Source organism: Ricinus communis, chromosome 5 (assembly GCF_019578655.1).
Source record: "Ricinus communis isolate WT05 ecotype wild-type chromosome 5, ASM1957865v1, whole genome shotgun sequence".
Taxonomy (NCBI): Eukaryota; Viridiplantae; Streptophyta; class Magnoliopsida; order Malpighiales; family Euphorbiaceae; genus Ricinus; species Ricinus communis.
The window spans coordinates 11,855,784-11,882,759 of NC_063260.1; the positions used below are offsets into that span (position 1 = coordinate 11,855,784).

The 26,976-nt window shown below is 32.2% G+C and overlaps 4 protein-coding genes across 6 annotated transcripts; 2 read left to right on the forward strand and 2 right to left on the reverse strand.

The window, feature by feature from the left end:
• The first annotated feature begins 2,308 nt into the window (after positions 1 to 2,308).
• Positions 2,309 to 3,951, forward strand: LOC8283290. Its single transcript, XM_002521816.4, has one exon. The coding sequence runs from the start codon at positions 2,339 to 2,341 to the stop codon at positions 3,656 to 3,658; it is 1,320 nt and encodes a 439-aa protein (XP_002521862.2). The 5' UTR covers positions 2,309 to 2,338; the 3' UTR covers positions 3,659 to 3,951.
• A 5,588-nt stretch (positions 3,952 to 9,539) lies between these two features.
• LOC8283288 (zinc finger protein ZOP1) lies at positions 9,540 to 14,731 on the reverse strand. 3 transcript variants are annotated; one of them, XR_001535405.3, is made up of 7 exons: positions 14,501 to 14,731; positions 14,119 to 14,319; positions 13,441 to 13,531; positions 12,585 to 12,680; positions 12,074 to 12,476; positions 10,007 to 10,083; positions 9,540 to 9,854 (listed from the first exon to the last, which is right to left on the reverse strand). XR_001535405.3 is itself a non-coding variant. In XM_048374404.1 (6 exons), exons 1-5 carry the CDS (start codon positions 14,507 to 14,509, stop codon positions 12,121 to 12,123), a joined length of 729 nt encoding a protein of 242 aa, XP_048230361.1. In that variant the 5' UTR covers positions 14,510 to 14,731; the 3' UTR covers positions 9,540 to 10,083; positions 12,074 to 12,120. The 3 variants fall into 3 exon arrangements, 2 of the variants coding, with proteins under 2 accessions (XP_048230361.1, XP_002521860.2); XM_048374404.1 differs by having other exon boundaries at positions 9,540 to 10,083; positions 12,609 to 12,680; XM_002521814.4 differs by having other exon boundaries at positions 9,540 to 10,083.
• A 2,586-nt stretch (positions 14,732 to 17,317) lies between these two features.
• Positions 17,318 to 19,243, forward strand: LOC8283287 (protein ALP1-like). The gene has a single exon (XM_002521813.4). It carries the CDS (start codon positions 17,608 to 17,610, stop codon positions 18,985 to 18,987), a length of 1,380 nt encoding a protein of 459 aa, XP_002521859.1. The 5' UTR covers positions 17,318 to 17,607; the 3' UTR covers positions 18,988 to 19,243.
• A 2,278-nt stretch (positions 19,244 to 21,521) lies between these two features.
• LOC8283286 (pentatricopeptide repeat-containing protein At5g39710) lies at positions 21,522 to 25,421 on the reverse strand. The gene is made up of 3 exons (XM_002521812.4): positions 22,662 to 25,421; positions 22,148 to 22,238; positions 21,522 to 21,896 (listed from the first exon to the last, which is right to left on the reverse strand). Exon 1 carries the CDS (start codon positions 25,120 to 25,122, stop codon positions 22,861 to 22,863), a length of 2,262 nt encoding a protein of 753 aa, XP_002521858.3. The 5' UTR covers positions 25,123 to 25,421; the 3' UTR covers positions 21,522 to 21,896; positions 22,148 to 22,238; positions 22,662 to 22,860.
• Positions 25,422 to 26,976: the final 1,555 nt, after the last annotated feature.

The window sequence follows — 26,976 nt, forward strand, 5'->3', positions numbered from 1 at the left end:
TAATTAGCAAGAGATTTATAAATTCCTAGTTGCAGATAATTCTTTTAGAGATATGCCGGAAGTCAGAAATCACTTCTTTTTCCTTGTAATTATTTTTATTAGCCGTTGGATATTTTATTATTTTATAAAGGCTGTGGCCTGTCGGATAACATTATTGCTAATAAATTTCGAAATAGTTAAAGCATGAAAAACAAAACACCAATAATCACTATAATTTTTTAGTTAATTCCTATAATATAAAAGTTTTAACATTATTTTTGTATCTCATTTGCAATTAAAACCTTCTAATAACAAATATCTCTTCGATCTTCTTGTTATTTGGCTAACAGATAATATTTTCTGATTTTCTTTTCTAAACAAAAAAAAAAAAAGGGTAAAAGAAGAGGAAGAGTATGGGAATTTTGAAACCTCATCTCCCTCCAGTAGAATTCTTATAAGAGAGCACAAATGGCTGAAGACTGAAGTAAAAGTGTCTGGTTGTTTTTAGGAGAAAGTAATTATACAGCTTTGATGGCAGAGAAGAAAAAACAGCCAGAAATTATGTATTCGGGTCAAATTAATGAATGGTCATTATCATTAAGCATAGTAAGTAATTACTAATCATACTTGAAATCAACTGCTACTACTACTACTACTATATATTAAAACTCTCTTTTATGTCATGCCAAACAGATCACAACACAGTAATGAAGACAGCTGAAAGGATAGGACCCGTCTAGCTTAGATTAATATTAACATTAATTGATAAAAACAAATGACAATAAAGAAGATAATTGTGTATGATACATCATGCACCTGCGCAATAATCGTTAAAAGAAGCCATAATTAGCAAACTTATCTTATGTTTTACCAACCAGCAATCTTATATACCAAGGGCCATGTAAGGTTTGACTCCTTTTGGATATCTCTACCACATAAATTATCATTATTAATTTTCCCATCTCATGTTTATATTATGGAAGTAACTAATTGAAAAATGAAAATGCGTATGATCGCTTGGGAACTTTTTAAGAATATAAAAAACTGAGTTTATAGGGTCGACGAGCTAATTCAAGTGGCTATAAGACAAACAATATTTCAGATGGTCACGTGACAATTTTTAAAGGACCAAATATATATTCAGTTTTATATTTTCTATTGATTAAATAAATAATATTTTAATAAATTATTAAGCATAACTTAATAAATTTATTTATTACTTGATTTATGCATTAGATGCTATTAAATCGATAAGAGTAATAATTTAGGTGTTTTTTTTTAGTTCTTGAGAATGAGGAGAGAAGAACTTTTATGCACAGGCAGAAAGTAATTAATGGCCCATCACTTTGGCCTTTAAAGCTTCTTTTCTGGTTTCCTGTTCCTTTTCTATTTCACAAGAAGCATGGAGAATTATGCTTCATTATGTCAAGTTAGATTCCCCTGCTTTAAATTTTAAATTAAACCATATAGAGATTACTTATTGGATTAACGGTTTTCAATAAAATATGAAAGCATTTACAGAATTCCACATTTACTCTGTGGGTGTTGTTGATGATATTTCCATCCACATGTATAACGATCTAAAAATAAAATAATTGAAAAATGAGGGTTGTTGAGTGTCTAAATACATAAGAAACATTGAGACAAGATGGCATTAAAGAATTAACGTATGATGTAGGAGTATTGTCTTGCAAAGAAGTTGATTAAGGTTAGCTTTTAATTAAGTGACGTTTTTCTTTTTCTTTTTTTTTCTGATTTTTTCAGACAATTACAAGGGCATTGGAAGCATATCTATATTGCACGTTTTAAACAATTTAAATTAAAACCCATTTTCTTGAGTATGTTAAATAAATGAATGTCATAATATTTAATTATTTTATATTTGATATTATGTATTTAACACCGATAAAATGTGTACAAATGACATATATTTAAATTGATAAATACTATTTACAATACCCTAACTCAAATATAGATTAATCTAGTATCTAATATGGTGTAGTAACATCACGGATGAAAATTAAAAAAATAAAAATAAAATTCATTTTCAAATCCGTGAAATTTGAGTTTCAACATTACTCAAAGCCAATTAAGAAAAATAGAAAATAATTATCTCACTAACAGAATTGATGTGGAAATAGAGAGCAAATACAATTAATGCTCAAATAATAATAAAAAAATAAAGCAAATTGCTAAATTGTTGGGGTATTAATCCCTAATCTCGTAGTTGTATATGATATGGAGTCAAAATCAACGGTTGGCAGTGAAAGAGAGGGAAGAAGCAAAAACAAACACAAGGCAGGCCACAAACACAAATTGGCATTGGACAAATTTATAAAGCCGCCTTCTCATTAAACCCATGACTAGTTTCTCTCTAGTCAAAAATTTCCCCACCTTCTCATATCTTTCCTCTTGTTTCCCTTCTAACCTTCCATCTCTCTCTATAAACCCCGTGAATTCGACCCCTACAGTTCCTGCTACTCACAACCCACGGAAATTCTCTATACCCTCCTCTCCCCACACCCCATACATGGAAATGGAAGTGGTGGTGGCAGTCCCGCCAGTACCGGTGGACTTCAACTTTGATAGCACTTGCTCTTCTCCTTACATGACTGCTCCTTCAAGTCCTCAAAGATTTGGCAACTTCTTCTCGAGTGCCCCTACTAGTCCTACTCGTTCTTCCTCTTTCTTCAGAGAGCTTAATGATGTCTCTCTTGCTACTAATTCTTCTTCGATTCCTTTTGATTGGGAAGAGAAGCCTGGAACTCCAAAAGCAAGAAAGAATACGAACCATGATAGTGAAGATTTTGATTTTATTGACGATGGTGATTTTGAGTTTGATTTTAGTGGTCAGTTAGATAGAACTTCTTTATCTGCTGATGAACTTTTTGATGGTGGCAAGATCCGTCCATTAAAACCACCACCTGGTTATGATTCTTCAGTTTCTTCTCCTAGGTCGTCATCGCCGAGATCAAGAAATGCACAGAAGAAGAAAGATTTTGATCCTTTTCGAGCTGCCATTGAAGAGACTACAAGACGAGAAGCTAAAGAACAGCAACAAAATCAAGAACGAAGAAAACATGCATATTCACAGCAACGGGGAAGAGAAAGAACCATCTCTGGTCCTTCTTCTTCTTCTTCGAATAAGTCTTCCAATTATGTTCATAAAGGAAGCAGATCTTTATCTCCATTAAGAGTCTCCGACTTTATTCTTGATCAAGAAGAGAATAACTCACAAAATAATGACAAGACTATCACTCCAACAACGCCCAATCCTAAATCCTCTTATGCATCTTCTATCTTATCTGCGATATCATTTTCGTCAAAAGGTTACAAGAAATGGAAGCTAAAAGACTTCCTGTTGTTCAGAAGCGCATCAGAGGGGAGAGCAACAGGAAAAGATCCATTAACTAAATATGCAGTTTTATCCAGAAGGGAGGCAGCAGAGGATGTCAAGAATGCAAGTTTCCGATCAACAGACAGCAGTGTAGGCGGCTCCTCCAGGCGGCGAGGCCCTGTATCGGCTCACGAATTACATTACACAGCCAACCGGGCAGTTTCAGAGGAGATGAAGAGGAAAACATTTTTGCCTTACAAGCAAGGATTACTGGGTTGCTTGGGGTTCAACCCTGGTGTGCATGAAATCTCTAGAGGAATTGGGTCTTTGGCACGTGGATAATCCAGATTGCCCGATCTGGTTTCTATATAATTTTTCTTTTTATATCTTCTTTTATTTATTTGAATTTTAATGGGTATTATAAATAGCTCCTTCTGATGATGATACATAAATGATACAAAAAAAAAAAAAAAAAAAAAGGAAAGAAAGAAAGAAGACATGTACAAGTCTTTTACAAGATTATCTTCTTGTGTTTGGGTGTATCAGAGATGTGCCTTAGCAAATAAAAGGTTTTAAGCAGAATGTAGCAGTTGTGCTTATCTACTAGCTTAATTTATTAATTTGGCACACCATAATTCTTACTCTCTTTTTCTTTATTTATTTTAATTGAATGATGGTTTTACATGTTTGACATCGGTACCGACAATATTGACTGAAAATTTCCAGCACTACTTTCGCTCTAAATCTATAATATAACCATTGTTTACCTCATCGCTTTGTTTTTACATATTGTATTTGATACACCGACCAAATTTTCTCAAATGTATCTTTCACTATGATGCATCTACATGCATACACTACGTTACAATTATGTTTTCCCGTCTCTTTCTCTCTCATTTTTTGTTTAATCAAGCTTGCTAATCATTCAAATATATCAATACAATTAATTGCAGTTTGAAAAACGACTCCACTTAAATTAAACTAAAAACTGTTTGAGTGTATTATTTAACTTTGCTATACATCCTGTAAAACAAGACATCAAATGGAGTCTCAGCTTGATCTCCGGAAAGTAAAAATGTTGGGAGAATGATTAACACAACATGGCATAGCCGGAAAAGAAAAGGGAACAATACACATGGGTGGGGTGGAAAGAGATTTCCGTGGCATAATCATTAGGTTTGCGGAACAATTATGATCTAAACAGTGTAAAGTTCATGTAATTTGTTTTTGGCACCAATTGTCAAACACAACTTGCAATAAACTACTTCAAAGTATTTACATTTTGTGCTTCCTCTAAAACAATAATCTCAAACTAACTAACAAAGCATGTCTTTTGCTTCATTTTATGGCTATGATTTGCTCATCACTACCGACCTGCAATGATGAACAGTTCCCCGAAACGATCTCTGTTGGACCAAAGTCTTCTGTAAAGTGTAAACTACCCAGTGCCCTTTTGTACTTGAAAATTCCAAAAAATTGAGAATAGAATGCAAATTGAAGTAGGCAACTTATTTAAATTTTAACACCCAAAGCAAAAAGCATGGGCAGCTCAAGTTCTGTTCTTTTGAGTTCTGTCATGAGTTATACAATTCAATTGGCATTTTAAGGGTCATAGACTTACTTTTATTATATGCTTGGTTGCCCTCCTACGGATAAAAGCACCTTTATCAAAAAAGAATTATGACTTAACTTCGAGCCCATCTGTATATGGAGTTTCAATTGTATTTATAAGTTCATTATTTTAAAATATGAATTTTTGTAATCTATTTACTATATGAAAATAAAAATTCTGTCAATGTTAAGGCTTAATTATCAATTGAATCCTGAATTCTAATTACACTTTTTTTAACAATTTTGTTCAAATAGTTTCAAAATCTTAAAATATATACCGATGCTTCTAATTTATTTTCAAGAACACTTCTCGATGAATTTTTTTAAAAATTTCATGATAAAAAAGATGACATTGCAATTCAAATGTACTTATTAAAAAAATAATAATAATGAATCAGCAAAAAATATAATATAATATGTCATTAAAGATCTCACATATGTGCATCATTTCATACATCTTACAACTAAAAGCGATAAATTTTTTGTTAACTTACTAATTTTTGTTATTTAATAAGCATAATTGATTTACTATGTCAATTTTTTTGTTATAATTTATTTTAAAATCTTAAAACAATTGAATAAAATTGTTAAAAAGTGTAAAATTCAGAATTTAATTAATAATTAAGCCTGATATTAAAGTGTCGTTTAATTGATACTAAAATTGTTTTTAGAGTAATAAACTCTTTGAGGTTGAATAAATTTTTATCGACTCAAATTATTTTTTCTTCACGTCTTATTGCAGTCTAATAGAGTTGATTTGCACTGGATAAAACTCAAGTGGGATTGCTAGAAATGAAGATATAAGATACAAAAATAAAAGAAAAGTTGATTGTGATGCTCTCAGGGTTCTGCTTTTTCGAAGGCATTTATACTTCTGTAGGGAAAAAGGGGGTTACAGGCATGCATGCAAACTCATCTTTAGTAAAAGGCTTGCAATGTCGATTATAGAGAAGACCCACATGAAATATATCTCATAATTTCTCACACTTTCTTGATCCACTTTAATCCTTGCAGATGAGCAAAAAGTTATAGGAGGAGTAGATATGCAATTGGGCATTATATATATATAAAAATATATGGTGATGAATTGGGCATTATATTGAATGCACTGATGTAGATGAAATACTCCTTGAATGTATGATCCCATAGAGAATAATAATTTTCCATTGAAAAGACCCCATAAAGAAATAAAAATAAAATTGTCTCATGTATGATAATGATGATGCTTACGATGGCTATCTTAGTGATACCACTTCAAAAGATTTTGTGATTTTTTATCCTCCACAGGTAGGATGAATGCATGGTTGTTGGTGATCATGATGATAAATAGTTCTTCATTATGTTGATGAATGCAATTTTAGTTTTATAATCTAGATGAATTAATCCAAATCACATATATCTTTAAGAGATAACCCTTAGCAAGTTTCTAATTACATATTTCAGCACTTTTAAAAGTTTCATTAAAGGAGTTTCAGAATATATTATTATATAATTCTTTAAAGATTATTAGGTCAGTGTTCAGGCTTTTGTTCTTTTTCTAAAAAAGAAAAAAGGAAATCCATTATTCTACAAGATATGTTTGCTAATTGATCTTAATTAAGTGTGAAGGAGTGGTTTTATGAATCCAATTTAATTTCCTAAATATGCAAAGCATCTGCTTTTGAGCTGTGACAGTCTTGTTTATTAACTAGTCATCTTCACCTACCCTCTTTAACACATTTTTAAAGCTTGCTGTTGACTTTTTTTTACTGAAGGCAGAAATAAGAGAAGTAAATTATTGTCCTGCTCCTAGAATACGATTGAAAACCTATCAGACTGTTTCCTAACTTGTGCTTTGAAGTTACAAGTAAACCCCCATCAACTTTTCAAAGTCTACATGACCATGCTTTTTTTATCAACTCTGATGCCATTGTCGCCTTCTGAATAGACCACTTACTACAGACCCAGTTAAGAGTTTAAGCCTCAGTTTAATTTGATTGATAAAAAGATTTTAGTTAAATTTGAAGATTCTGCAGTCATCTTCAACAAGGAATGGCTACAACAAAATCCGATCAAATGATATGAAAGGGAGAGCTTCATGTGGACGAAGCAACAACGGAAAGGGGGGTGAATATACACCTGCCCTAATTGTACATTCTTATGTACTTATCTGTGGATTACGTTCTCTTACCACCCATTTTCTTGTTAGACAAACAAAGACATTGTGAATGCGTGTTTAGCAAGTCTACTTGATTGCCTCTGTACTAATAAGCGATCTTCATTGGCTTAGTATTGTAAACCTTTTTGACTGCCTTTATTTGAAGATTTACATCTTTATCATATATAAAAAAGAAAAGAATGATGTGATGGATTTCAAAGCTTTGATGCAAATATGCTTCGAGTGGAAAGCATTAGGAACTAAAAAATGACCTGGTGAAGACAGACAAGTCAAAGGTTGTTACATATAAACAATATAGCAGAGCAAGTGGTGATAAAACAATCATATGGGACTCTCAGTGTCTATGTCTGGTCCCTGCATCTTTCTTCCGATGGCAGTTAAGAGCACCCATGTGTTAAACTTAAAAGACCAATTTAATGAGAAATTTATAAATGTCATTCCTAAACAAAATTAATTACACAGTAACTTATAGTATTATTAATTGTTTATTTTTAATTATATATAGTTAATGGTAATAAATAAATTAACTAATATACTATAATATTTACTAAATAATATTATATATCAATATTTAATTTAATTTATCTATAACGAATGACGTACTAAATTAAACTGAGAAATTCATTATAAAAACAATTATTGATGGCTAACCTCTTCCTTTTTTTAAAGAAAATTCAGCCTTAGTGGTAGCAGTTAAAACTTCTATGGAGAGCTAAAATAGAAATCTCTAAATTAATTATGTACAATCAACACTCTTATATGTAATATCAAATTAATTAATTAATTTTTGAAAAATTAATTTTATTTCTCATTGAATAATTAGTAAATTTTTTATTCAATAATTAATAATATTTGAGAAAAATTCTTTGTGATTACTAATTATTAGAAAAGATGCTAATTTGTACATTTTTGTTTTTATTATGTTTAGTTGAAATAAATAATTTTATGAAATTTATTTTTAAATTTAAATTTTATGTATTTAGTTGAAATGAAAGTTCATTTAGAATCTTAATTCATTATCAATAATTAAACTAAATTTTAAAATAATTGGTAGAATTTCTAAATAAATTTTTATTAATAAATTAATATTAATTTTTTTTCCATATTTCTCTCATATCATTTATCTTTGTGAGTTTTTTTTTCTATAAATTAATTTAAATACAATATTTATTTCATTTAAAGTGAATTCCATAATTATATTTAGTGTAAAAAATATATGAATTCAGTTATAAATACAATAAATTTTTTAATAAATTTCAATTAAAAATAATATTAATATTCTTTATTTTAATGCTCATTATTTAAAGAGTGTTTGGTTCAGAGATTTGATGCAGCTGATAGTTAATTCATCACTGAATTGCTATATTAAAGCATTTGGTAAATATTTAAGAATTAGCAGCTGATAATTACTTTAGTCTCAATCAGCTGTTGACTGTATTAGTTTTTTTTTATAGTTTTTTCTTAGCAACCGATAGCTTATTTGATTTTTTATTTATTTAGAAACTATTATTCTTATTATAATTTATTTATAATAACTTACTCTATATTGATATCATATAATTAAATTTTTATATTTTAAAATAAATAATTATTATATTGAAATTATTCTTAATAATTAAATAATTATAATATTTAAAGTTAAATATTTGAAATTTAAAAATTTATTAATATAATTTAAATTTAAATTTAAATGTTTAAAATAATTTTTATAAATATTTTTAATAATAAATACAATTGAATTAAAAAAAATTAACTATAAAACTTTTAATTACTATAAATTATTTTTATTAATTTAGATCATTATAATATAATTAACTAATAATTATATTTTTATAGTCATTTAACATATTAACATCAACCGCTAATAAAATTCTATTAAATTCTATCAAACGATTTAATGTATCGGCCACCAGCTACCAACCAGCAGCTCAACCAAATATGCCATTAGTATATTTCAATAGGAATCCAGCATAATTACACCGTTTTATCCATGGCAGTTCTTCATTTTACGATTTATTTAGATTGTAAAATCCGTGCCAAGATTATTCTGGATGGATTAGATTTAATTGAAATCTGAAACTCATTGGATACGAATTGAAATGTCCAACAAACATTCAACACTTTTGACGTGTGTTAAAAGAGTTGAGTCTTTATAATGGAAAACCACGTGCTCCAACCACAGTCCCCACAAGCTTACATTTATTCACAATATTGTTCTCTCCTCCTGTCAACGCCCATAGCCGATTTCTACGACTTCTCATTACAAGTGCCGACCAAGTCAACAGTAGACACATGCTAAACTGCACGTGTTTGATCGTTTCTTTCTTTTGCATTTAAGATGCAAACTTGTACTGCCACAGGAGTTTGAGAAATCTTTGCCAGGAAACTTCATGAAGTTGCTACCCATGAAAGGTTAGAGCAGTTAAACTGAGCTACAGATCTTAAAGAAAAGGATTGAGAAAACTGGAAAAGCATATGAGATTCAAGAATAATGCAATGTTTCTGTCTCCACTTCAACTTCATTACAAAAAACTTTTCGCTTATTTCTCCGTAGTGGAATTCTTATCAGTAAAGGAACAGTGGTGAAATGCTCAGTTATTCAGCTCATCATAGAGGCCTCGCATTCCTTAAATATGGGCCATGGGTGAGGTATACATTGGTTAGAACAGAAAAGATCTTAAGCAAATATACTCGCTACTTCATTTAGCCTCTCTTTCCAATAGGGTTTCCATACCAAGTTGTCCCAAAGTTGCATATTTGCTCCATTTTCTGGAACAAAACAACGATCATCTGTCAGTTTGAATGTAAGTATTGGCCCACATTACAATTTACAACAATCTATTTTCCTTCCCATAAAAGATTAGCATCCATCAGTCAAAAGGAATGGACAAGGATGCAGACTGGATTAGAAACCAATATACATTGGACTGTCTGCAGGTTGGCACTTGCAAAAACTAATTCCACCATTTCCTCTCAGCTGTCCGATTACTCCCCGTATCTGCAAAAGAAATGAAATTAAAAGGAGCAACTGAAACCCATCAACTGTTTTCAGCACTCTAATTATCACAAATACCACCCATCCACTTGTCAATATTGTCATTTTAAAGTTACTCAGATATCACATCCAGGAGAAAAACTTATGCCTAGTTGTCAAGTGCACTACTTGCGTCAAGTCATATGCTGTACCTATGGCATAGATGCATAAGGACATAAAAAGCATAGCTTCATTAAACTGTCTATAGCTATAGGTACAAGTGTGCATAAGGATACAAAGCATAGCTGAATTAAATTGTCTATGAAAAGTTTATATAGTGTTTTCAAACATTGAATGCATATCCATAATAAAACACCAACGTGCATAACATATAACTATTACTAAAACTATATCAAGCATAAATCATGAGAAGAAAAGGAGCTAAGAGATCATGACAAACAAGACCAGAATAGCAAACTCCAAATTCCAGTCTCAAGCTTCATGAATTTGCAAAGAAGATGTCTCCTAAAGATCATTAGTTTCACAGAAGTCACAAGAACTTGTTAGTTCAAGGAAGATGCCACCATCAAGCATAGCCAACGGAAATACAAAGCAAACAAATATCCTACTCTCCAAGCTAGATCCACTAAAATTAATCCTTAACATCATCTTTATCTTCTCTGTTTTTAGAGCTTAAAACTCCCAATGTCTTCACCTGTGGTGGATTAAACCTAAAATTTAGAAGCACTTTTGGTTGCCCCTGGTCCAGGTAGTGAGGTTGACTGGGAGGGACAGAGACTGCTTCAATTAATTTGTGACTATTAGGACACAGAATCATACAGTGATAGTTACCTTTTAATAGTTGAAATTAGGTATTTGCACATATTTTCTTGACATACTAAAAACAACCAAGAAGGCTTAAAATGAAAATTTAAAAAAAAAAAAAAAAAAAAAAATACAGTTGCAAAAATAAAACAAAGTAAAATTATAATGCATAGCTCATGCCCCTCTAAAGACCATGCCTAGGTGCTCACTTTAAATGGTGTCTTGCCTGATAACAGTCGAGGCAAACTTGCGATCCTCAATTATGCTATTACCAGACTATCAACATACAAATAAGATGGAAAAGTTGCACCAAAAGCCCCCAATAGATATTGGTTATGCATCATATCACAATTGAGAATGGTAGGACTTGCCAAGTAAGCAAAATTTCCCTACACCCATACATCTACTCCCGTGAAGATATGCTTTGCAAAAGGATCTCCTTCTAGTCTACTGTCAGATGTTTTCATTCCCTTGAAATCAAGGTAAACCATGTGGCAGTAAGCCCCATAGGTGTGAATGGGGAACGGGAGGTCTAATGGTTGTTTACATGAGTACATTATTACATGGGCTCACCGTAGTCCTTATCACTGTCAAAGCAGCCATGGATTGGATAACACTTCACCATTTTAGGAAAAAGAAAGGTGAAAGCTTTATAGTCAATGTCTACAGAAAGGGAAGCACACTTACCTCAATATAAACTATGTGCTTAAAATTATGGTATGTTACCAAATGATAGTTCAGGCCAACAATGCATCATCAAACCCCAATTTCAGTGACACATTTTGCATAATACAAGCTACATGCACTACCAATCATACGTGAGAGTAAACGAAGAAGCATGACAAGAGTTATGTGTCAACCTAAGAAGCAGACTAACAAAGAAATTCTAATATAGTATTCAAATCAGAATCCAAATAACAATATGTGCTATGCTTAGATATATATTTTCAAATAGTTTCTTTAAATGAGAATTAACCTCTTCTATTTAATTGGGTTCACAAAGATGAATGAGAGATTATTTGAGGGGGATCTGAAGCTGTCAAATAAAGTTTTTATTCAGTCATGAATCTAATGAATCTACCACTTACTATCATATCCAAATCTCTCAATTTCAAATCCTTCCATCCAGTCACAACAAAATGTGTAATTAAATGATATAAAATTAAGAAAGAACGTAATCAAAGCATACCCCTCATATTCAGCAGAAGGAAAACTCTATGCTTCAGGTGTTCCAAATCAGCGTTTGTATAGGCCAAGCAAATTTTTTTCCCTCTCCTCAACCCTCTTCTTTGCGGCCTCCCTTGCTTTAAGGGCAGCTTTCTCTTCATTAGATATAACCTTTGGATGTGCGTCCTGCCTCTTTCTCTTGTTAACAGCAACTGCTGAAGTAGCTCCTTTGACAGATCTCATGGGGTTTAAAGGAGCCGATACAACTGGACCAGGTGGAGGTCCATTTTGAGTAGCAGTAGTGGTTTCCTTTATCGGACCTCCTGCTGATATCAAAAAAGGCTTTTTCAAAATGGATCCTTTATGCTTGGAATCTGATGAGATCTTAATCGAAGCATATGCCTCTTCCTGAGTCACCCACTTGCCTGTGGCAAAATTTATAGTTCAACACACCATAATCAACATAATATAGATGTCTCAAAACAGAGAACAAGAGTAGACTTGTGTAAAACTTCCAGTCAAATTCGTCATACCTATAGCATCAGAATAATAAAAACCTGATTTTGGATCATAATGTAACCCATTATTTTGATTGTAGTAGTAGCCTGATGTCTTGTCATGATCCCACTCTGTCATCATTCAGAGCTGTATCAGTTTGAAAGGTAGAACAATCAAAACAAGAAGGAACTAACATAAAATGCCCGTCAAAAAGATTAGGTAGAGGACTTGGTAACATTACTTTTTTTCTCAGTGAGGCAAAATACAATAGACAAAATGAGGGTTTTGAATCATGCCCTAAAGATTAATCATGGTAGCGATTACAAAGTTAGCACATCAATTATATTAAGGATAATATTTCAGGCCTTCTTAAGTCTGCTGGTATAAGCACAGCAAACATAAATCACAAGGACATGATAACCTAAATTGATAGTTTGCCTAGTCAAATCCACTAAGTACATTGTCATCAAATGACCAATGAGATTGCACAACCATTGCCACAAAATAGTCACTAATATAGGCTGTCAATATATTTCCCAAGTTCAAACCTACAAGCAGTTGAGCTTATAACTGAAACTTAACTAAATATTGTATGTCCAGTACACACTACCTTCTGTGGTAACCTTGGTTTCTTATCATTTGGTTTTACTTTGTTATTTCTACTATTAATAGCTTTTAATAACTCATCCAATGGTAATGATTTATAAAATACAGCTCTTATTTCTTTATTGAAGAAAAACTTAAAGTTACATATAAGTATACACACCTGAAATAGTTTCTTAGTGTGTCAGGCTACCAGTTATACATTCTGCATGCTTATATAAAACTTGCCCCAATGTTAGAGCAAATAAATTTAATTTCCTATGAAACAGGAGATCCTTTATTGCTTACCCTCCTCAGCATCCTCTTGAAGATCTAGTGCATGAACTTTACTCGCCTCCTCAAAATTTGCTACATCTTTCTGATAGCTACGATTAGCTTTCTGGAAGACATATCAAATAAAAAGAAAATAATCAGAGATAACACCAGTGAATCAAAGCATACTCTGATAGTACAACTAAATGTAAGAAAAGTGGGTGGGTGAGAGGTGTGTGTGTGAGAGGGAGAGAGAGGGAGGTTATTTAAAATTAACTACTAGTATAATACCAAACCAAAATTAGATTGCATAATTGGCAATGCCATGAAAGTTTTCATATAGGTAAACACATAAAATGAATATAACATACATGACAAAGACATTCAACCTTTCCTTTACACTGGAACAATAATTTTTATGCCTTGCACTGTTCAAGAAGTTGCATTACCAAAGCCTTCTTAAAAGGTCAACTTTAGACACCGTTTTGAGTTAAATATCCAGCCTACACTTTAAGTGTTCCACTAAGAAACAATCACCGTCAATCTTACTCAAGTTTCAAAATTCCGATGATAAAATGGTACGTTTCTAATCTCTCTAGCCTGCGCGCTCACATAATTAAGGTAATCTCAAGTAAACATCGTATCATTACTTCATCAAAATCTAAAAGTACCCAATAATCAAAAAGTATATAGCTTTAGTAAACAAAGACTTACAGCTTCAATTTGTTGAAGAGCATGAGCTGCTTCCTTCTGTTTTTTCTCTTTAGCAGCATTCTCTTTTCTCATAGAAGCAAGTCTCTTTGAAACAGCCTCTTTATGACGTTGGCCAAGTTCATGGTTTCTGATACTAGAAGGGTTGTTTGAAATATAGATTTTGCAAAAGTCACACCATTTATTACCTTGACTAACCCAGTACTGCAAAATTAAATACAAAAGGCATAATTATATTGAAATATAAGAAAGTGAAATCAAATTATCAAATACTCAATCGAAGATCTTCAAGAATGAGAAAAAGAATGATAGAAAGTCATCAAATTTATGCGTTTTAAAAGCAAGAGAGTGTGTGTTTGTGTGTGTGTGATTGGGATTAACATACCTCGGTCATGTCTAAGAATTAGAGAGTTGATGAAGATGTTAAACTCTCAATTTGTATATTGATGATTATTGGGAGAACGTGGTAGACGAATGGTGGATTGTAGTAAAACCCTAAAAAGGTCTTGGTTCCTTCAGTGCCGTTTCCTTTCTCTCTTCTTTGTTTTGGCGAAAGAGGGTGATCCGTGTCTGTTATGTTCCAACCGTCGATGCAATAATAATTATCAAAGAATCCGGTTCGATTATGGGGAATGCGTATTTTCGCATTTAACTGCTTTGTTTCTTAAAAACAAATACAAAAATATTTTATTGATATAATATTTTACAATTTTATAAATTAATCTTATATTTATATTTTATAACTAAATTTATTATATCTTATAATAATTATAATTTTTATCTAAATTAATATAATTTTAATATAAATTAAATAATTAATAAAATATATATGTTAAATATTTTATATTAATATTAGTTTTTATATTAAATATAAATATATAACTATTTTAATATATATATAGAATTATAAGATGTGGCTATGAAGTTGGCCGGTCATGGTTCACAATTCTGATTCTAGTCGATTTTAACTAATTCTTTTAAAATTAAAAAGTTAATTAAAATAAATTTTTTTTATTTTATGAGATAGAATTAAAATTGATAATGGCAATTCCAGTTGAAGAGAAATTGACCTTGAACTAGTTCTATAGTTTTTAGTCAATATCAATCTATTTTAATCAGTCTGGTTTCATTTATCTGGTCTATAAATTATCGATTTAAATGTTAAAATTTAATATAAATGATCTAAGAATTTATAAAGTGTAAGAGAAAATAAAAAAATTATATTTAAACTCTAATTTCGTTGATAATGTAAAACATGCATGAACAAATATAATTAATTATTTAGTACAAATTAAATTTCAGTAATATAAAATAAAATAAATTTAAAATATAGAAGCATAGAGAGAAAAAAATAGTTGGTGCGATTAAAGAAAATTTTTAATGGCTCTGATACCTTCTGATTAAAATAAAGTGTTTCTTTTCTTTTTCAAGACGTCTATAGGTAGAAATTATTAAATATTATAAAATTATATAATATTTAGATTTTTATAATCAATAAAAAATCACTAAAAAAGTCAAAGGCTATAAATAAATGTGAATTTTAAAGAGTAAAATAAAAGAATTAATTAAACTATAGAAAAAACATAAAACTTATTAATAAACGCAAACTAAAATATTTTGTGACGCACTGTATAAAAGCGTATTTGGTAAAATTTAAAATTTTAATTTAATTTACTAAAAGATAATAAGTTATGGATGTATTTGTCAAAAAAGTTAAAATTTGATTCATTTAATTTTTAGAAAGTTGAACTTTAACTTATTTAATACTTATCATTAAGGATCAATAAAAATTTAAATTTTAAATTTTTTTAAATATGCTATTGTAAATCACATCATTAGATATTAAATTAATAAAATAAATATAATTTTTAATTCTTATAATTCAATTAAAACCTAAAAATTTAATATTATTTCACTTTAAATTTAGATGTATCTGACTATTAGACACAAATTCAAGAGGCTATTGTTAATGAGTTTAAATTATATATATTTAATTTTGGACATAAACTTATGAGGTTTTTTTTTTCTGAAAATTTTAAATTAAATTTGACATTTACACATAAATTTAGACATAAATTGATCGTTTATTTACAAAAAATTTAACTTTATTTTCTTCCTCCACGTTAATTTCTTTCATTTTACTTCTTTTTTGCTAATGAATTTTGCATAATATAATAGTGCAACTTTCGGTCAAAGGAGCAATTACATTATAAATAACTCATGTTTGATTTATGTCGATTTCTTTTTAGTTATAAATGAAAGAATGTAATGTAAATTTAAAATTTTATTTAAATTTTAATGAATAGTTATTATGAGATTAAATTTGTGAATTCAAAATTTATATTGATAAGTTAAATGCATAATATATGTTAATGAATTATATCCTAAATAGAATCGAATAATCTACCTTCTTTTTTCCTTCCGGTTAATCCCCTCGACAATCAAACTGCACTTCCTTATAACAAGTGGCTCAGAGTTAGCAAGCAACCTTTGCGGAGGTTCGTTGTCCCCTTCCTTTCCGGTCCGGCCGAACCTGAACTCGAAGCTACGATCAGATCCGATTGGATTTGATCCGTTCAGATTCCACATATCCAGCCGATTTGGTCTGGTCCTATCCGACCCCAGAACTTAGAATGACCGGCATGTTTTGGACAGTAGAATGGGAAGAGGGGGAGTCGTGCCCATTCTCTCTCCGGGCATAAGCAGGAACATCCAGATGGAAGACCGAACTTGAAATTTATACTCATTAATTATGCCATAATAAATTGAATTAGTTTATACAATCTTGTGTTAGGTTAAAATATTATCCTTTAATAAATAAATTAATTGTTATTTTAATTTAATATATATATATATATATATATATATATAATAAAAATACAAATATTTCTTTTCTACAAAAAGTTACATCCAGAATAAGAAATTGTAAATAAACTTAATTTGACTCATTTTTACTTCTTGAACTAATTTAATTAAAAGTTGTATATTTTATTATAATTTTTTTACTGAGGAGAGGGCAAGAGATCGGGCAGCACTTTTTCTTCTTCTTCCTTTTTTCCTGACAAGAGCCACCTTTTTTCAATAAATAGAAAATATCAACTATTTTCTAAATGAAATATGACATTATTTATAATCTAAATTTCTTTTTTAATAAATAATATCGAAAGGAGTTTAAATTAAAAAGTGAGATTAAGCATAGGAAATAAATTCAGGGGCCAATTTGAACCTTATGCCGTAGGCGAAGCACAGTGTTGGCTTGAGCAAAAAGACTGCTGGAAAATGAAAACAGAGATCGCGAAACAAAGTTTTTTTTTTTTTTTTTAATCATAGCGAAACAAATTATTCAGTTTAATCATAATACCAACTTCCACTGAAAAATCGCACCACCGCCGCCGCCGCCGCCGCCACCACCTACCCACTCCTCCTCCTCCTCCTCCCTAAATTCCAATCTGCAAAACCCTAAAAATTCCTCAAAGAAAGAAAATCATTCGAATGGATGAATCATTCTTACTTATGCTATCAAATCTCCTCCATCTCCAGAACACATTAGACCCAACATTAACAACAATCCTCTCGTCTTCCTCATCTTCATCCTCCGTCACCTCTCCATCGCCATCTTCCCTCCTCTCCTCATCCTCCTCCTCCGCCGCACCCCTCCTCTTCTTCACTCTCGCTTCCCTCCTCTCCTTCCTCGCTTCCTCCAAACCCCAAAATCAAATCTCCTCAAACAAAAGTAAATCCAAAACCACCAACTTTCATAATGACGATTCTACCCCTCTAACAAACTCCCCTCCTCCTCCGGAAAACGCGGCATACTCTGTTGCCGCCTTTCGAGCCCTCTCCACTGAACACATCTGGTCACTAGAAGCTCCTCTTCGCGACGCCCAATGGAGATCACTATATGGTCTGTCGTATCCCGTTTTTACTACTGTTGTTGAAAAGCTTAAACCTCACATTACTGCTTCTAACCTTTCTTTACCTTCTGATTATGCTGTTGCTATGGTTCTTTCTCGCCTTGCTTTTGGCTACTCCGCCAAAGCCCTTGCTTCTCGCTACTCTCTTGAGCCTTATTTGGTTTCCAAGATTACTAATATGGTTACTCGTTTGTTGGCTACTAAACTTTACCCTGAGTTTATTAAAATTCCTGTTAGTAGGCGGAGGTTAATTGAGACTACTCAAGCTTTTGAAGAACTTACTTCTTTGCCTAATATATGCGGTGCAATTGATGGTAGCCCTATTAAGATTCGTAGAGAAAATGGAGCCAATTTATATCAGTGCAAATACGGGTTTCCCTCAGTTTTACTGCAGGTTGTGGCTGATCACAAGAAGGTCTTTTGGGATGTCTGTGTGAAGGCATCTGGTGGCACTGATGATGCTACACATTTTAGGGATAGCTTGTTGTACAATAGACTTGTTTCTGCCGATCTTGTGTGGGAGAAGGTGATTAACGTTCGGGGTCATCATGTTAGGCCTTATGTAGTTGGGGATTGGTGTTATCCTTTGTTGTCGTTTTTGATGACACCCTTTTCGCCCAATGGGTCTGGGACACCTGCGCAGAATTTGTTTGATGGGATGTTGATGAAAGGGAGGTCTGCTGTTGTGGAGGCTATTGGGTTATTGAAAGGGCGGTGGAAGATCTTGCAGGATTTGGATGTGGGTCTTAATCATGCACCGCAGACGATTGTTGCGTGTTGTGTGTTGCATAATTTGTGCCAGGTTGCTAGGGAGCCTGAGCCTGAGATTTGGAAGGAACCAGATGAAAGTGGATCGCCAGCAAGAGTGCTTGAGAATGAGAAGTCGTTTCATTATTTTGGGGATAGCTTGAGGCAAGCATTGGCTGATGATTTGCATCAAAGGCTGTCGTCGAGATAGATATATGCATTAGGAAGGGATCTATCCTCATTGTTTATGTAAGGATAAAGTTCATAGTTATCCTAACTTCCTTAGCTGATTTGTGGGCTTTCTTTCCATTGTTTGTTGACTACATTTTAGAAATATAGATTTGTGGACTACTAAAGTTCATATATAATCATTTTTCCGTAGTTGATGAGGCACACTAACTTGGCATGTACTTTTCTAATCAGATAGAATGATGAGTTGAATTTCATCAATGCTGAATTGCTATAAATCCTACATGATTCTTTAGACAGAAAATTAGTGTCTTCTCTGTATTGTTCATCTTGAGAGCTACTACTGGTGGACAGAATGAAATGTAGATTCTAACTTTAAACTTTTGATGAGAACATATGAATCGTACAAGTGACATGAATAATACACTGAGTACCTGTTGGAAGAAATTTCACATGCTAACCATTCTGTCAATGCTAGCCATGTTAAAATATCTATATTGATCTATGTAATTCGTTGGTGGTATTTTTCTTCCTTTGTTTTTCAATACAACTTAAAGCAGTCTCTCATCTCGGTATCTTCTAATTTTCCTTTCCTTTCTTCAGCTGGTAGTGATCTCTCATTTCTTACATTTCTGAAGTATTTGTCTGTTGCACCATTGTTCGAAATATATATATTTATGCATAATCACAATCCATGTAAACAAGAGCCATCAAATTAGTTGTTTGGTAACCAAAGAGATGCTTGAAGGCATATATAAAGATTTTGTTCCCGACTGGACAGTGTTGGATCATAGCTGTATTCCTAAGTTTCTGTCATTTGTTCTCTTTTGGAAGAGTGTCTTTGGGGATTATACAAGTATGCTATCATCTTCTACTGGCATTCAGTTGATAAAAAATCATGGTATAATTGTGTATTTTGTTGTTGCTCTACTGTATACCCTTGTTATGTCATTTCCAGTGTATATATCTGCATGCAATCTTACTTTGCCGTCCTGACTGATAAACTATTAAGCCTCTTATTGTGAATGGGTATTGTAAAGAATGCTTCACTATATTTTCACTGCATATGAAAAGGCATTATAACTCTTTAAGAAATTAGGCACTATGACTGGGTTCTTATATCTGTTAGAATTCTGGTGTATGGTTGCTGGATTTAGGAAATTGGGATCGAACTGATGCTAGTCTTCTAGAACTTTTAGCTATAGGATATGGTGATTTATTTACATAATTTTGGAATTTGACTACGTTGATTGCTTTGCATAATCTTGGAATGTGATTATGGTGATTGCTTTACATAATCTTGGAATGTAGGTATCAAACATCAACTGAGCATACATTTATGAATCTTTTGTCATCATGTTGTTAAACATAAAGTCATTGTCTTGGTTTCATAGCTATTGTTGGCTGACCATGCTATCTTGCAATCTGTGGCTTTTTCTTTTTCTCTGTAGTAGAAACCTGGTATTCTGTTACGATCACTAGTTGGTGGCACAAGCTACCTTGTTATGTAATTTTCTAGTGAAATAGCATCATGAATTGAAGATGGTTTAAAAATTCTTAGTTGATTTTTTAAACAGAAAATGAACCTTCTCTCTATTATTCTCTTGAGAGCAACTGGTGGTGGACTCAAATGAAATATAAATTCAGAAGTTGAACTTGCATAAAAATCTAATAAGCAACATGAATAATTGGAAGAAATTTCACTTGCTAACCAGGCTGCGAGTGCTACCCTGCACCTCTGCAAGTCTTTGTTGATTCTTTTAATTTCCATTAGTCTCTCGTCATGGTATCCTCTGATTTTACTTTTCAGCACATTTATTGGCTGTCACCTCTCATCTCATATATTGTTTTTTCATGCATCCGGTTTTGCTTTTATATTAGTGAAGCAATGGTCCTTTATATCACTGTCCCAAATCCTGATCATAGGTATTTTCTCTTGCTATATCTGTTTTGTTTTCTTGTCTATTGAATTTGTTTGTGTACAAGTCACATTAATGGAAGCCATAAAATTGGACTATAGAAATTGTAGTTGTTCTCCCACGTTTCTGCCATACGTTCCTTCTGGGAATAATTTATTTGTTCATTGTGCATTTACACTTTTATCTCATTTGTGGTGTAGATTCGATCTGTAATTTTCTTTTGTATCCAACTGTGTCAAGCAGTGAAAAGAATGTTTACTATATTTTGACTGCAATATGAACAGCCACAATAGTTCTTGAGAATTTTTATGTTATGATCGATTACTTTCTCACATCTATAAGTACTCTGGTGTATAGTTGCTGAATTTGAGGATGTTTTGGTTGAGTCGGTACTATTCTTCAGCAATTTGCAGCTGCAAATATAATCAGGGTTTGGTGATTGCTTTACATGACGTTGGAATACAGGTCTCCAACATCAACTAAACATGAAGAAAGGATGATTATTATTCTTCGCATTCTGTAGCTTCTTTTATTTTTCTTTCTTTTTAGTGTCAGGTTTTAAGAATAAATAGAGAGTAATACCATAACACTGGTTAATCAGTTAGTGGATTTTCATTTAGGGGACATCGGTAGCTGATTTGCTGTGGCGCATGTGGATTGTGAAAGATCCAATGCTAATTTAGTTTTCAGCAAATTCTAGGGTGGATACACAGTCGAATAGCCATCTTGGTTCTCTCTTGCTAATACAGGATACTAATATGGAAGCATAAATCAAATTTGGCAACCATATGGAACTTACATAAAGTTGCTGAAAACTAATCTGAGTTTGAATAAAAAATACTGGAGACAATTCTCAAAGCCATATTATTGGCTTCAGGAACGGCAAAAAGGCAATGTGAAGCACTGCTAATCTATTCTGTGGCACTCAAGCCCGGCAACGAAACAAGCCTGTGTTGCTTCAGCTTTATAGCTCCTCTTCTTCTATATGTATGCTGTTCATAGTTTTCAGAAACTGCAAAACAACCAATGATCTCATATGAAAAGCTAAGCGATGGAAGGTTTCAAAAGTTATGACAAGCTTGTTTCCACATTGACCTTTTCAGTAGAAGCTTATAAGGTAACTGCAGTTGACTGAAGGCTTAAAGAGTTTAGTACTAAAAAAATTGATGCAAATGAGCATATGGAAAGCTCGTTAAAGATTGAAAACCATAAGAGGGGGAAAGTACATTAATTAATAATGATATCATGATACAGAATCTTTACCTCACCAAAGAAAGATGAAAGCTGTATTAATCAAGCAGGAAGATTTGTTACAGCCATTCTTCAACAGTCATCAGGCACTCAATTTAACAAGCTGGAGTAATAAGGAAAGAGATAAAGTAAATCAGTGAAAATATTCACTTCCTCAAAACCAATCCTGATAAGAAAAAAAAAAAAAAAAGCAGGGGGAGGTGGAAGGTTGGACATGGCTTCCATTGCAGGCATGGTTTCTATATGGTTATCTTGCCTCTCAATCTCCTTTTGAGAGACATACTGAGAGCTCAAGTAAGAGACTGCAAAATTTTTTGATATGTGATATCAAACTTAAAACAGATAGAAGTTTGAAGAATCTACTTTATACACATATACTTTACTATGAACAGTAGCAATGTGATGTCCTGTATTAAAAATATCCTAGCATGTGGACAGCTGGTGAATGTAAAGTTCATAAGATTAAATACAATTTTCTTGGAAGTGTTGGCAAAGATAGCTAGTGATTTATAAGTACTAAATTTACCAGCATCTGTATCAGAGGAAATGTGTGTAAGTGTCAGGATCAGGATCCTTTGCAGGGCCCACAGGACTCGACTTTAGGTATCAGAACGGCAAAAGCAAGGAAACTATGGAATTTAGCTCACTTCATTATGTTCTTAAAAGGACAAAGTACACTTAGTGAATATTTGAATGCAGATAGGATGAATTATCTGTAAACCAGACTATCCCCTAGCAATAGCATTAGTAGGAGTTCCAGTACTTGGAATGAGTCCATCCTTGGCCATTTCAGTAAGCAGATTAAAAACCATATCCATATTCCCTTCTTTTTGATTGATTTCAACAAGCACCTTAGAAAGCTCAGCATCAGTCAGCTTGCAGCTTCTTAATATGTCTCCTATGACTTCATTTAACTCCCCATCCATCCCCTCTGTGAAAAGTGCTTTTACCAAAGCCAAAACGGTGACAGTATGAGGAACAAAATCAACATGAACCATTTCCTTGTAAAGCTTGTATGCCTTCAGAACATTTCCAATTCTACAATGACCATGTATAATAACATTATAAATGGCTTCATTTGGTTTATGATTTTTGTTAATCATTGATTCAAAAACTTGATCTGCTTCATCCATCAAACCTTTCATGCAAAATCCTTTCACAAGAGCTACTGCACTCTTAAATTCAATATTGCAGCAGTTTTCTATCAGTGTGTTATATGTTACAGCAGAAGGGATAGAATCATCATAAAACAACTTAAGCAGAAGCCTCCTCGCTTCCTTCGATCGAGCTTGTTTATTAAGTCCATTTATAAGCACGTTGTAAGTAACAGCATCAGGTAGAAAGCCTTTCTGTATCATTTCATCATGCAAATGAAGAGCCTTGTTCAAATCGCCTTCTTTACAATAAGCATTGATCAAAGTCGTATAAGTGAATTCATCAGGAGGCAGCTTTATAGTCAACATCTCTTGGAACATATCACAAGCTTCAGTTAGCCTTCTTTGTTCACACAGACCTTGAATAAGTGATGAATAGGTAACAGCATCTGGCAAAACACTTTTGCCAATCATCTCCACCTTCATTTGAAATGCCCTGTCCAACTCTTGATTACGAGCAAATCCAGATATGATAGTGCTATAACTTACAACATCAGGTAATACCCCTTTGCCCACCATGTCTTGTAATAATCCTATGGCCTCCTCCATCCTCCCCAAAACACAATGTCCATTAATGAGGGCATTATAAGTCACAATTGAAGGTATAAATCCACTCCTGGTCATTTCATTTAAAACCCGGTACGCCTCATCCAAGAGTCCCTGTTGCGCGAACCCATTGATAATTGTCGTGTATGTCCTCTCATTTGGACAAAGTCCTCTGACATGCATCTGATCAAAAAACTCCATTGCTCGATTCAAATTTCCAGCCTTACACATACTATTAATTAATGAAGTATATGTAACAACATTGGGTGATAGACCATTTCTCACCATCTCTGCATGCAAAACAAGAGCTTGGTGAAAATTACCCTCCTTGCAATATCCATTGACAAGTGTATTATAAGTTACTTCGTCAGGAACATAACCCTTACGACTCATCTCCACAAGAACCTCACTTGTTTCCTTCAGCCTTCCATCTCTACACAACCCATTAATAATCATATTAAACGTAATCAAATTAGGCTCCAGACCTTTCAATCCCATTGATCTCAGAAAACCAAATGCTTCATCAATCCTCTTCAACTTACAGTATCCGTCAATCATAGTATTATAAGTAACCACATTAGGCAAACACCCATTCCTCTCCATTTCCTTAAAAAACCTTAAACCCATTTCTAAATCGCCCGCACTGCAAAATCCCCTAATCAAAATATTATAACTAAACACATTTAAAGAAACCCCACTTGCAATCATTTCGCTGTACACTTTTTCAGCAAATCTAATTGGTTTTTTACACCTAATAAGTGAATCTAAGATAGCATTATAAGACAAAACACCAGGCATAAATCCATTAACTTTAGCTAAAGAAACAATCTTTAAAGCCTTATCAATGAAATTCAAATGGGAATAAGATTTTACCACTAAATCGAAAACAGCAGAGCTTGAGTTACATAAAAAGTATGTATCTTTAAGGCATTGAAAGACAAATTCACCATTATCATCAATCGTAACGATGGCTAAGTCCTGAGCCAGGGTTTGTGCTGTTTTATAGAGTTTGAATTTGGTCAAAATGTGAAGGGCAAGACATTTACAGTGAGAATTGAAAAAATGATGGGGTTGAGCCCAGTTTAGGAATTTTAAAATCAGGGTTTGGTCATTCTGGGATTTGAGTAGTAAATTAGAAGCTGCCTCGGGGGTAAATTGAGAAGCGAGGCAATTTAGTTGGTAAGGATGGCGTTTGAGAAAGGTTAGGGCTTTCTCTGCTAAAAGGGTATGTGTTGAAGATGAGAGGGAATGGAAGGAATAGAAAATTTGGCGATTCCGAAGGGGCATTACGGGAAGTTGAGAAAAATAGGATTAGCTAAAGAGTGACAGAAGAAGAAGAAGAAGAAATAGAAGAGTCTCCTTTTTTTCTTTCCTTAAATCTGAAACAGGAAGAGTTTAATTGCAGATATGGGGTTCAAGTATTTTATTTCATTTTTTGGTCAAGAAAATATAATTTATTACCAAAAAATATTAGAGATGAACATATACAGAAACAATAACATGTAAACTTATTTCAATGAAATCAGCATCAGATTTCTTCATTTAAAGACTTGTCATGGACATTTATTAAGAGCAAATCATGTGTCAGAGTTATTATCAACTTACCTTTATTATATGGAACGATAAATTTATCAAGAAATTCTTATCAGCAGAGACATGCTGATAAATTCCAATCTGAAATCGGGGTGATCTCCTACAGCCAATCCTATGTCTTCCTTGGCTTGTATTGGCAAGATGAATTATGATGCTGTCGAGTCTGTCGCTATTAGTAGAAACTGTCCGCAGAAGAAAAGCTGTGACATGCACGTCCAAAATTGCCGCTAAAGATCTCCTGTGATTTTAAGTTAACCTTGCTGACGACCTACATTTATCCAATTCTATATGTTTTGGGAAATCTGAGGCTCATTCCGAAATTTATGATTATATTACCCAAGTAAGAGAGAGACCCTTTTGTTTGTGGCGGTTTGTATGAAGTCTATTTTCAAAACTCTCAATTAAGTATAATTATACATTTAAAATCAAATAAAATTTATAATTATGAAAATATTATAATTTAATAAAAGAGTATATAAGATCAGCTATCTTCCAGAAAAAACAAACTGAGAAATTTAAGCTAAATTTTACTTATAACAACAATATTTAAGCTAAATAAAAGTCATAAATATTTTATAACAAGAAAACGTAAAATTTCTATCTAATTTTATTTCTTTAATTTAGATTCTATTTCTCTTTTCGAGAAATTATCCTGACTTAGATTTGGTATTGAAATATGCCAATTTTTTAACTCTCTCTTGTTCATTATTATCACCTCAACTTAAGAGCTCGATGAAAACTTTCTTGGGTAGTTACTTAAATTAATTGACAATGACTTGACTTCAAGAACAATGATTCCATAAAAAATTTCTACCATGATATTCTATATAAATAAATTTTATATAATTATAAAAATAATAATTTTAATTTAGATTAATTATAAATAAAAATTTATAATAAATTATAAATTTTTAAATCTTACTTTAATAAAAATATTTATCTATATACTAACATTTGAAACAGCTATATCACTTATTGCACCAAACACTTTTAGTAACAGGTATCACAGCACTTATATTTATTTTTACATTATTTTGTTTTTTTAATCTTTTTATATAATATGTTAATATATTTTATATTTAGTTACTATTATTTTACTAACAAAATAAAGTATTAAATTAAAAAAATTAATACTTTAATTTTCATTAGATTAAATCTTTTATAATCATAAATTTTATTTAATTATATATATATATATATATATTGATTCTTGAACAAAACTAAAAGAAATTCCATGTAAGGTGTATTGCTCAATGGATTCAGTCGTACATGGTTGGAAGTTGGAAAGGAAATTAAGCTGGCATTTGGTGGCTAGCTTCCTGCGTGCATGAATTGTCCCTGGCAGAGTTTTCAATTCTTACACCGGGAAGAGAGATTCTTGTCAAAAGAAAGAATACTATGACCATTTTCTAGGACAACTGGAAATTCTTTTTTAAATATTTGTTTTTATTTTTACTTGCTAATCGAATGTGCTTTACAACTTTTAATTTTATTAATTAGAAAATATATGCAACAGTAATTATTTATAAGTTCTATAAAATATAAATT

Coding starts and splice junctions, on each gene's coding strand:
- LOC8283290 (XM_002521816.4), top strand. CDS start 2,339: ATGACTAGTTTCTCTCTAGTCAAAAATTTCCCCACCTTCTCATATCTT.
- LOC8283288 (XM_002521814.4), bottom strand. Junction 13,532..14,118: donor CTCTTCAACAAATTGAAGCT/GTAAGTCTTTGT, acceptor TATGTCTTCCAG/AAAGCTAATCGTAGCTATCA. Junction 12,681..13,440: donor TCAAGAGGATGCTGAGGAGG/GTAAGCAATAAA, acceptor GAATGATGACAG/AGTGGGATCATGACAAGACA.
- LOC8283287 (XM_002521813.4), top strand. CDS start 17,608: ATGGATGAATCATTCTTACTTATGCTATCAAATCTCCTCCATCTCCAG.
- LOC8283286 (XM_002521812.4), bottom strand. CDS start 25,122: ATGCCCCTTCGGAATCGCCAAATTTTCTATTCCTTCCATTCCCTCTCA.